We start from the raw sequence: 11751 nt of genomic DNA, 5'->3' as shown, positions 1-11751 counted from the left end.
AAACATGTTACTGTAGATCAGGTTTATCTAGAACAGCAAAGTTACAGTGATTGTATGAATTGCAGTGTTTGTGATGATGCACTAGTGTCCACTGTGTTGGCTGATATGGAACTAAAACAACAAAACCCATGAATATACAAGAGAACAGCTGGAGAATAACTGTCCAATGTAGTGACCACTGTGCATGAAAGGGTTAAATTTTCTCCTTTCTGACTGTAGAGTATGAAATTAATTGTGAATTATTCAACCTATTAACACCATCAGTAATTAATAATATTGTAAGATACTGCAGTAATGTTTTTTTCATCTGTTTAATAATAAAGAATGTGCAAACTGTAAGGCAGTGTTTTTTAACCCCACGTGGGGTTGCCTGGAATTTCTAGTAATTGACAAAAATTTAATAAAATAAAATAAAATTACTAATAAAAGTATATGTTGAGTTGAGAGAAACAATCCCAATCCATAAAAGACATAAACTGTGAAGCTGAAACTGCAGCACTGTGGTTCTATTTATCTGTCAAATGTTCATTGTGGTCGGTTTCAGATGCTGCAGCTCTTTCATAATTCATAGTTTGAGTTCTTGTTTGTTCAGTATTAATTGTCAGCCTTGTAAATCCAAGCTGGACTGACTGTACATATCCTGACCAAGGAAAATCAAATTCTCACTTTGTGCAGTAATCTACACCTGGATTTACTGCCTCCATCCATAATAATATACATTATACAGACTAAATGTCGTCTAAAATTAGCGTTTATTTGCAACATTATACAGCAAACAATTACATGATCAAAAACAAATTAATTTTAGCAAAAAAAATTCTCCATTTTGGGGTCGCCAGAAATGTTTGATGTTAAAATGGGGTCATGAGCCAAAAAAGGTTGGGAACCTTGATTACATTTTGGTGGTGATCGAACAAATGATTAAATTTTGGTGGTGATCGGGGGTGGGGGGCCACGGGGGCCAGCTGATCTGCCTTGGCGGAGGTCTTCGCTCTCTGAGTGCTTTTCTAGAAAAGAGAGTGCAGACCTCCACCAGGGCAGATCAGTGGGCCCCCGTGGCCCCCCACCCCCGATCACCACCAAAATTTAATCATTTGTTCCTTGTGCCAGTATCAACATTTCCTGAAATTTTCATCCAAATCCGTCCATAACTTTTTGAGTTATCTTGCACACGGACAGACAGACAGACAGAACAGACACCGCTGGTATCGATCCAATACACACACACCTTAGTAGCAATACTATCAATATTTAGATTGATACTCCCTGCCATAAATTAAGTAGATGAACATATTCTTATTGCCAATTGAGAGTTAATATTACTCATAAAAAGTGAGTAATATTAAATCTTAATAATAATTAATCTTAATAAATCTAACAAAATATTCTTGGGAGCTTTAGTAGACCTAACATTTTTACATTCATGAACTAATCCAAAGCAATTTTTGTTAAATATTTAGTTAATCTTAGAAAATGTCTAATGTACATTGCACACTTCTAGTTTTTCATGTGAATACTTTGGTTATATTCCAGATACGAATGCATACACTTCGACCTTGTTGATCTCCAGGGGTGAAATTCACTTACATATTCAGGTTGCATTTTGCACATTTGATTAACAGCTGTAGATTTTTATCCATTTGTTTAAAATGAAGGATGATTCGGGCAGCGTGTTCTCATTTTCACAGTTAAACTTCACGTTATCCCTATAATAACACTACTAATGGAAAATCTTAACATGCTAATCAGTGTATTTTTGTGTTAAAGATCCACTGTAAACACACACTACAGTATCTCAATGATACTGAAGAGCTTTCTTCAGCTGACTTGTTTTTAATTTTCTCAATCCACATGCAGTTTTATTTCCAGGCCTCTCGTCCTTCATGGGAGAAAGAGGTCAGCCAGCAGGAGCTCGCCTCCGGCTGGCCTGTGGATTAGGTAAGTGTCATCTGTCTAGACCTTCCTGCACAGCACAGAGAACCAGAACAAAAGGCCAGCTGTAGACGCACAATGGAGAAACACTCACACAGACGCACGTCACTTTGACAGTGTCTGGCACTCTGGGATGTTCCTCAAAAGCACAAAAGAAACGAGTTTGAGTTCAGATAACACAGAGATGCATTCACGCATTTTTACACCTTTATTCCTGCAACAATTAAACAATTAAGGCCTCTTTTTTACTCACACAAACCCTAAATATGTCTCAATTGTTTGAATTGAATAAGAAAAATAACTTCTCACATTAAAACAGCATAGATATTTTGAGTGTGTTGGCATGTTGAAAAGCAAATTATAATGTATATCCTCTATACCTTGGAGTATGTATTGATAATAAACTGGACTGGGCCAAAAGCACATCATCACTCTACAAGAAGCACCAGAGCTGTCTCTACTTCCTGAGACATCTAAGGTCATTCAACATATGCTGGACAATGCTCAGGATCTTCTAGGAGTCTGTGGTGACCATGTCATCCTCTATGCTGTTGCATTCTGGGGCAGCAGGCTGAGGGTTGCAGATGTCAACAGATTCAACAAACTGATCTGCAAGGCAAGTAATGTTGTGGAGATGGGGTTGGACTCTCTGACAGTGGTGTCAGAGAGACCAGTGCTGTCCAAAATCAAGACAATATTGGCCAACTCCACCCACCCACTGCATGACGTCCTGGTCAGTCACAGGAGCACGTTCAGTGAGAGACTATGTCTATGTCTATTTGTTTTTTGCTTGCTTGTTTGTTTGTTTGTTTTGATGATGTCTATGTCATCATTATGTGTATTTTTAAAATTTTTCATCTACAGTGAAAGAGTGATGTATTAATGTTGGCTGTTTTATGTCTTGCTTTGTCACCTGCTTAGGGACTGCAAAGTAGTTATTTGTACTAATACTGGCATATTTACATGGGTGTATTTTTTATACAATGATGTTATAAATATGCATGGTCTCTATTAAATAAATCAAATAAATAAATGACTGATTCCACCCAAATGTATCACTGAAAGACACAGGCAATCATTCCCGCCTGTGGCCATCAAACTGTTTAACTCTACCTTATAACCACATCATTATAGTTACACACAACTATAGTTTTGCAAAGTTATTATGTATATTTCTTTAATTATCATATTGATAATATATTGTCAAGTGCATATTGTGCAAACTGCTGCTCCAATTTTGTGTTTTAATAGAGTGGTTTTACATATATACTAGATTATACTTGAATGGAGTGACTGTAACACCCAATAATTTCCCCTGGTATTAATAAAGTATTCTGATTCTAATTGTGATATAACTATTATAAACGATTTTCTATATCTAAATACATCATGAAGAACTGTGCATTTGTGCTATGAATCTGCATTTATTTGTCCACAGTCTAATTAATATGTGTCATGCCTTTAGAAAACAATCTAAATATCGTCAGAACGTCACTTCATGTATTTGTAATCAGCGTTTTTTTTAAATAAATCATCTAACTAAATTTCTCAGTGTTGCAGAGAAGCAGTCATTAAAAGAACATTTTTTCATTGGTCCTGCTCCATGCTGTTGGTCCTCAGCCAGTCAGGTTGCCCTAGATTTAAAGGATGATGCAACGGAGACCCAGTTTCTTTGCCAGAATGTACGTGTCATCGATTGCCACACTTCCTTTCAATGAACTGATTAACACAGATGCTAATTCTGAGCCAGATTTTGGTTGATTCAAGTGGCAGCATTGGGCCAGATGTTACTACTTCCTAAGTATCACCCAAACAGCCGGTGTTGGCTGTGAATCCAGGCCGGTGTGAACTCACTTCTCTGTGTTTCAAAAGTGGACACTTGCCTCTATCCAAAAAGTAAAGGTCCTTGTGAAGACTGCAGCCAGGACCAGATCTTTAATGCTCTTTATTTCAGTTGTGTGTGCAGTGTAAGTAATGCCGTAAGCAACAGGCTGCAGGAGCAGTCAGCCAGCGCCCAAGGCCTGGACCGTCCTGCTGGTAACAGACACTCATGGTCAGTCCTGGGCCTACAGAGATATGTCACAGCCACTGCAGAGGGGAGTTATTTTAAAGCCTCACGCTCCAGCTACGATCGTGTTACTACACAGGGAGAAATTTATAGTTCTAGTCAGACTCTGACTGACAGGAGCTGGTGCTGGTGCTGGGCCTCTTTAACTTGAATTATTCTGTTAGGTTACTGATGACTGGTGACAGATCAGTTTGTTTGTCTCTTACACACTGTATTAGATATAATATGACTTTATCTATTCCACTGTGGTGAAATTGTAGTGTTTATGGCAGCAAAATACAAAAACCAAAGACAGACAAAAAGGCAGAACATTTCAAGAGTGAAAACATTCAAGAGTGATTAAACCTTACTGCTTAAAAACTTATTATCAATACATCAATACCCATCAATACAGTGAGACTTGTTAACCCTTAAACAACATATTTTTTTTGGCCTTTCCCAAGAGATTTATCACCGTTTATTATAATATTATCCTCTGCATTTTGCATTTTTCAGTGAAAATTAGATATTTTCCTATATTTAATTTACTGATCATGTAGATGTTCTTAACAGCTCAGAGTAAATTCAAAGGTTATTGGATCAAATCAGAAAAAAAAATTAGGAAAAAGTATCTTTTTTCAAAAAAATATATCATTAACTGAACATAAAAAAACAAGTGTCTTCAACACCATACTTTATTAAACTCCATGGGTTTTATTGGTGAATCAATGTTGTAGAAGATGACAGTGTTTCCACAGTAACTACAGAGCCCCTGAATGTCCAAATGGGTCATATCTGATGACCATGAAAAGATGACAAACTGCATTTTACTAGAACTATTTACATGTACTGATAGGATCAGTGGTTCAACAGTTATTAAACATTTCAGATCAGTAGATGATTTTGGTCGATGTTGGATGATGAATCTTAATGGATTAATTAAAGCACAGTTTTCTATCTAACATACATTACCTAAAGCTTCAACCCCACTAACCTTGCTCTGATTGTAGTATAGTCTTTGTACCCATATTTAACAACATCAGAGGTCATTTGATAACCTAGTGTGCAACTATCTATAAATAGCTGTGGAGATTTCTTGGATTTGTTTGACATGAAGTGGGTTATAGAGTTGTTTCAGGAGGTCAATGGAATAGAGTTCAGTTGACTCTGTGTTGGACTGTAAACAAAGAGAAACATTCACAGAAAGGGAGATCACATGGAAGTAAATTCATTCTAATATAACAGATGTTGGCACTATGGCCAGTTGGTTTTATTATCTAAAACACATTTCTGTCAAATACTATTGCTGAGAACATTATTACAGCCTAATAATTTCACAGACATAGTTTAATAGAACTCTAGTGTATATGACCATGAGTTATGAGCAGCATTGTGAAATAGTGCTGAACTGATCAAGATAAATAAGGAACTAAACCTAAAGGGAAACAGAAATATCCTTAAATATGTGTCACGCTTTATTTCAACAGGACAACTTATTCTTGAGCAACCTCTCTTGTCTCCTGAGAACATTTTTAGCCAACCGTTAAGATATTTAGGATGTATGTTTCCCTATTTGTGCTGTATGTGTAAACGTATGCATGCTTTACTTCCTTTACTTTGTGCTTTTTGTCAGAGTGTACATATTTTATATACTTCCATAACACCAACCTTATGGATTATGTCAAGCTTGGAGCAGCAGTGAAATGCAAAACTCTAGCACCCTGTGGATTTCTGGGTACTTATCCTCCTTTCATTATGAAAGGTAAACGCTGCCATCTGCTGGTGTAAAAAGATAAAGGCTTTCATTAGATTATACACGATGCAAATTGCCTGTATTTCCCTTCGGGTTGCAATATATAGGAATATTCTCAGACCGGCTCTATTTTCTCTGAGAAGTGACAGTGAGAATAGGATTTTTCTTTCAAGGTATAATTAAGCAAACAGGAAACATGGATTTTTTTTTCTGTATTGTCTGTATTGGATGATTCAGATCCATCAGTGTCATCTTTGGATCCTCTTCCCCCTCCTCTTCATCAAATATCTAGGCTAGCTTTCCTCCACACAACCAGGACACCCACCAAAAACAAAGCACTGTTTAGAAGTGTTATTTTTACACAAGATTACCCTGAAACTTACATTCCTTTGTCTCTGTTTATTCTATTTCTAACCGGTACTTAGATTGCATTGTGGTTGAATTTTAATACAACTATTGGAAGAGCAAGAGGTCCTACATGAATATTTTCACAAGTGCATAATAAGTTACCGCAGTACTGTGGCAGTACTTTAAATTCCTCAGCTGAAATGTCACTATGTACATCCTGATCTGCAGAAAAATGAGCATAATCCTGTTGTTTATCCAATAAATAATGACATCAGAATTTGGGTGTGTTGTCATAACATTGCTTATCCTTGGGATTTTGAAACGTTAGCCAAGATTTGTAAAGAATATCTAGCAAGAAGTTCATAGTCTTTAAGAAATAAAAAATGAAAACTTTATAATAAATCAAAAGTCCTAAAATGAGCCACAGACTAGTCTAATACGCTAAATGCTGCGTTGCATTCGAAGCTTTGACTATTGATCAGGGTGTGCATCACATGATCCTTTTGTCTATGGCATTTGCCCTATTGTCCTGGGTTTAGAAGACGAAATATAAGACGTGTAGACTGATGGCTTTCAATGATCAGAGCATTAAAATGACAATGTGTAATAGAACATGCAAACAAAGAAACATACGATGAACCGAAGAGGAACAAAGAGCGTGGAGTGTGGAACTCTAGTATTTTTTTTTATCACAGTAAACATGCCTTTCTTCTTGAGGCCAATCGCGTCCAATTTAACACATTTCCTGTTTGTGCTGGAGCTCCAACCAGCGGAGCGGTTGCATGTGCACTAATCAACACACAGAGGAGCAGCCTGCTGGAGTTAAGATGGCGGCATGTGGGTGAGGAGGCTGGGATCCAAACTCGATCGCCATTAAACGATTCCTATGAATCCAAATATATACAGTATTCGAAAGAATAACTATTTCCTCATCTTTCACACGTCTGTGTGTGATTTTGGATTGACCCCATGACATCTATACACTTCGTGGTTCACCCGCTGCCCGGGACCGAGGATCAGCTCAATGACAGGTATTTTCTTGCGGCCCTTGGAAAAGAAGAATTAAAATCAAAATATATGTATAGGCTGTAGTATATAGAATTCAAGGTTGTATTGTTGGACGATGTTAGTATTGTCATGCGTGTAAATGGGGGTTTAAACGGTTTAAATGACCCCCCAGGGTTGAAAAAAGGCCCGGTATCTTTATCTGTTCTGGTTAGCATGATGCTACCTAAACAGTCGGCTCAGTACTAAATGCTAACCCGTTGAGAAGCTATCGGAGGAACAGCTAACGTTAGCAGCTCGGTTCTCTGGCAGGATTGGCTCCCAGTCAAAGTTGAGATAGACAATGCGGGTTGGGGGATGGGGAAAAGAGAGGGAAATACAGGTCGTAAAACACTGCTTTGTAGAGAATCTACACGTTTTCTGCTCTAAATTACACATAGACTCTTTGGGCACGGACCAGTATTTGTTTAGTGGGCGTCTCGTTAATTATCACGATCAATGAAGTAGCTAACGTCAGCTAACCGATAGCTCAGTGCTAATGCTAAGAAGCAATGCGCTACCATGCTCTTGACAAAGCCAAATATTTGTATTGCAGGGTCTTTGGAGTCAAGGTATATTTTAGAACCGCAATGACACAGTTTTCCATCGAAGGTTAATACAAATAATGATTTCGACTGGCTTTTTGTAACACTGCATTCTAAGATGAATATGTAAAAAATGCAGTGATGCACAACTAGCACATTGCATTAACATTAGGTTAATCCTGTTATCACCCTTTAGTAAGGCGAACAAGATGGGACCTAGAAAGTTAGGAATAATCAACGTTTTAGTGCTGCATTGGGCACGTATCACTCATTTAATTAAATTTTCCGTATTTATAACTGACTTCAGCGTTGACATAGTAAAATGGATTGCATAAAGTGTCAGCTTGTAAATTATACCTGGCTTATGTACTCTGTTTAGTGGCGTCTCTGGAAGTATTTAAACTGACAATATCGCTATTCAGTTGGAACGGTTAAAATCATGGAAATTCTTTGTGTGACCTGTATTTTGACAGAACATGTGATTTATAATAAACCTATTTTTATCATCCATTGAGATTGAACTGATTAATGAGGTGTTCTACTTAAAGACAAAGAGGTCGAGAAGTCACAGTGTTTTTAGAATGACCTTGAGATTAAGATCTGGATATATGGATGCATCAGAGTCTTTTCAGAGTCTTTTGTAGGTTGATGTTCAGTTCAGCTCTGTGCTCCCAGCTCTGTCAGTTCACAAGGAAGCTGCTGGAGGTCTGAGATCTCATTATGAGAAAGGCACTCAGGCATCTTGGTGGTGTAGATCCTCAGTTCCTTAAAGAGGTCATGGCAGTTTCATCCTCAGGCATGCATGCCATTGCCTGCCACAGTTACCATGTGCTGCTGTGGGGGCCCCTCCTCTATTCCCCATGAAGGAACTTGCAGTTGTCAAAGCAGATAAGTGCTTCTATCTGAACTAAAAAGGCTTGGTCCGGCATGGCTCATTAGAAGTTCTTCCCTGGCATGAACATCCGGTCAGATTTCCTCAAACAAATGCCAGTGGTTTGTTGTGCCCAACTGAGGTCTGGGAAGACATGTTAGCACAGCACAGTGGAATGATAAATGGCTGCAGTCAGATGGTCATTTAATCTTCTTTCTGTACTTAAAGTGTTTTAAATCACCAATAGAGTCAACTAGACTTTGTCATTTGTTAAACAGGTAGATTAGTGAATGACCTAGTGTTTTTACTCATGAAGTCATGTCTAATGTGTATCTGTATTTTTAGATGATTCCTACCTCTGATACACCTAATGCACAGCAATTCAGAATGTGTGAATAACAGTGTCTTATATTTAACTAGCCTATTCCAAAAAAAACAGACATTTGTGCATGAGAATACATAAATATTAGGTTGAACATGTGCAACTCATGAGAAGTTGAGTTGATGAATGTTTCTTGGCACGTGACACACGTTTAGCTGTCACGTCATGTGTGTTTCAAAGGCCCTCCATGTAGAAAGATGGTGCAGTGTATGCTTCACTGATGATATGAAATGGTTCATTTCCTGTTTCCAAAGTGGATGTAGTCAGAGGGATTGAGAATGTTTTAGAGATATGTGAAAGTAGATTAATATTGTTGAAATACATTAATAAGAACTAATGCCATGTTTTGCATCATTATAGCATAATTAACATTTGGTTTATTTTCCAGCACATTTTTCTCTCAATGGTATTATATTTGTATTCTGACAGTTTGTTACTGAGACAGAGAAATTCATATTCATTTCTCCCATTGAAATAAGAGACAGAATCTTCAGCTAGTCTTGTAAAGGGGTGGGGCCGTGGGCAAACCTTGTGACACTAAAATAGGAATTCACTCCCCGATGAATTGTATTACTCGAAAGCATCTTTGATGCTATCTAGGCATGAGGTTATTTGCATCTGTCCTGTATATCCTATCTTTGTCAGAAGGGATTTCAGCTTGTACAGGTTAAAGTTATTCTTAAGGAAATATGTGTCTAATTGCTGTCCTCATTGTTTACTCTGCAGAATTTCAGTGAACTACAACAAATAGCTGTTAAAGTAGATAGTACTGAAGTCAAGTCAGCAGTCTGTGAATGTAGAATTCCTTTTAGTTAACTAATCAAACCATAGAGTTCATGTTTTAGACTTGATTTACTATATAATTAATAGCATGTGTGCTATTTTAGATGGCTAGAGTGTCAAATGTTGCTCTTCAGTCTGTGACTGTTAAGTTACTGGCAGGTGGCATAGGCAGTCACACATCGGTTTAATCGTTAGGTCACAAATTATTCAGTGTGTACTGTTAAAAAAGATAGAGATCTTTGTGGCAGTCCATAAACACAGCACTTACTAGAGCAGCCTTTTATTTTATTTTAGTTTTAGGTCAATGCTGTGTCTATTATTAAAGTATGGAACAAAACAGTACAATTCAAAGTGTTAGCTCTGCTATGATCCCTGTTTCAGATAAGCATCTCTCCCATAGCAACAGCTTCTTCAGTGGAGATGTTAATGTGATTTAACATTTTTAGTCTTCATTTTGTATCTTCAAATAAAAAAACATTACATTTTTCTGAAGATTTTTAACCATTTGCCACAGCAAAGTGCTTCTGCACACATTACTGCATTGTTGAGGTATGTTAGATAAGCCTCATCAGAGAGGGTGAATATTTTCCATTTATTAGGCTACTTTTTAACAGAGAAAGAGACCTGTGCTATGATTGTTGTCACTGCTGGTTGTAAACTAATGAATGTTCAACATCAGCAACAGGCACACAAACCAATGGCACATACGTTTTAAATCACTGGTATTTTGTCACCAGTTAATTCCCATAATACATATGTTGCACTGTGATATGAAGCAGTGTTCAGATGTGTTTATATGTTTTTACTTCTACATACTTTGTGTCAATTCTTAAATGTTCTGGGTTTTATGTGCTTCTTTCTGTAGGTACATTAACAAAGATGTACAGGAGCTTGAGTCATTAGAATATTTGTCTAGTTTTTTGTTGATTGTTGAATATCTAAAATTTAAACATTGTCAGTAGTTCATGTTTGTATTTATTACATTAACTTGTGTTTCTCTGGTCTTTATCTTCCATCAGGCTCCGTGAAGTCTCAGAGAAACTTAACAAATACAGCTATAACAGGTGAGTTTGTTTCAACACTGTAACCACAGACTGCTTTGATCAACTGTTGTCACTGCGATACTGTGATGTTCTTTATTACTGTCATTTAATTTGTCTGCTCTCGTTTTATCCTCTTCCAATGCAGTCATCCACACCTCAGTCTGCTGGAGCAGGCCTCCCTGAAACAGTGTGTTGTTGGTCCAAACCATGCCGGATTTCTCCTTGAGGTAATGCTGTAAACATGATGGCATGTCCTGTTCACGCTTCAGTAGTTCTACAGTGTTTAGATTTTATCCCGGATATCTATTATCGGATGATCACTTACTCAGCTCCAGGTTTATTTTTGATGATGGTGTAGAAATGGTGTAGATGGTTTTAGGCACACAGAGACCACATTCACATTGGCTTATGAGGGTTAGTATGGGAAGTATGTCTTAAGTTGTACCTGTATAACCTGTTTGTAAAGTAATCTGCACAACCTTAACTGTTTGAGCAATTGTCATGTAGTTGAAATCTTACTTTTTCGATAGCTTTTAGCTTTCTTATATGTTTAACTAAAATTGTTTTTTTAATTTTCTGAAGGAGTTTGACATCAACACAATGGACGTAGTTTTACATTAATAATGGCATGATTTTTTCTGCTTTAACAGTTGACTGTGCGTCATTAAATGCCTCTCTTTCAGGATGGACGTGTGTGTAGAATCAGCTTTGCTGTCCAGCCAGATCGCCTGGAGCTCAGCAAACCGGATGGCAGCGATGGGTGAGACTTCTTTATGAAGGGATTTGTCCCAGAAATGATTTTAGCTTCGACACTGGCTTGGAAAAGAGATTGCTCATAGAGATATATTGTGAGGTGCTGTGAACATGCTCAGGCTTACTGATTCTGGTTGTTGTGATTTAAATTCCATTCGACACTTGTGCCCTTTTTGGCTGAATATGAAGCATCTAGGTGTGTTTTCTCCTCTAGAATAATACTTGAGTTCACTGCTCCCAAAGCTTTCTG

General features: G+C 37.5%; 1 protein-coding gene across 5 annotated transcripts in view; it reads left to right on the top strand.

Moving 5' to 3' along the window:
• The first annotated feature begins 6890 nt into the window (after positions 1–6890).
• Positions 6891–11751, top strand: part of ubr5 (ubiquitin protein ligase E3 component n-recognin 5) — a 28219-nt gene continuing 23358 nt past the window's right edge. For all 5 annotated transcript variants that reach the window (XM_030157649.1, XM_030157648.1, XM_030157647.1 and 2 more), the window contains exons 1-4: positions 6891–7111; positions 10725–10769; positions 10894–10975; positions 11432–11508. In XM_030157649.1, the coding sequence (XP_030013509.1) occupies positions 7050–7111; positions 10725–10769; positions 10894–10975; positions 11432–11508 (266 nt within the window). In that variant the 5' untranslated portion in view covers positions 6891–7049. The remainder of the gene's footprint in view (positions 7112–10724; positions 10770–10893; positions 10976–11431; positions 11509–11751) is intronic.

This window comes from Sphaeramia orbicularis, chromosome 16, assembly GCF_902148855.1.
Source record: "Sphaeramia orbicularis chromosome 16, fSphaOr1.1, whole genome shotgun sequence".
In the NCBI taxonomy this organism is placed as follows: Eukaryota; Metazoa; Chordata; class Actinopteri; order Kurtiformes; family Apogonidae; genus Sphaeramia; species Sphaeramia orbicularis.
Note: the sequence above shows the minus strand (reverse complement) of the source record. Positions and strands in the feature narration are given on the sequence as shown.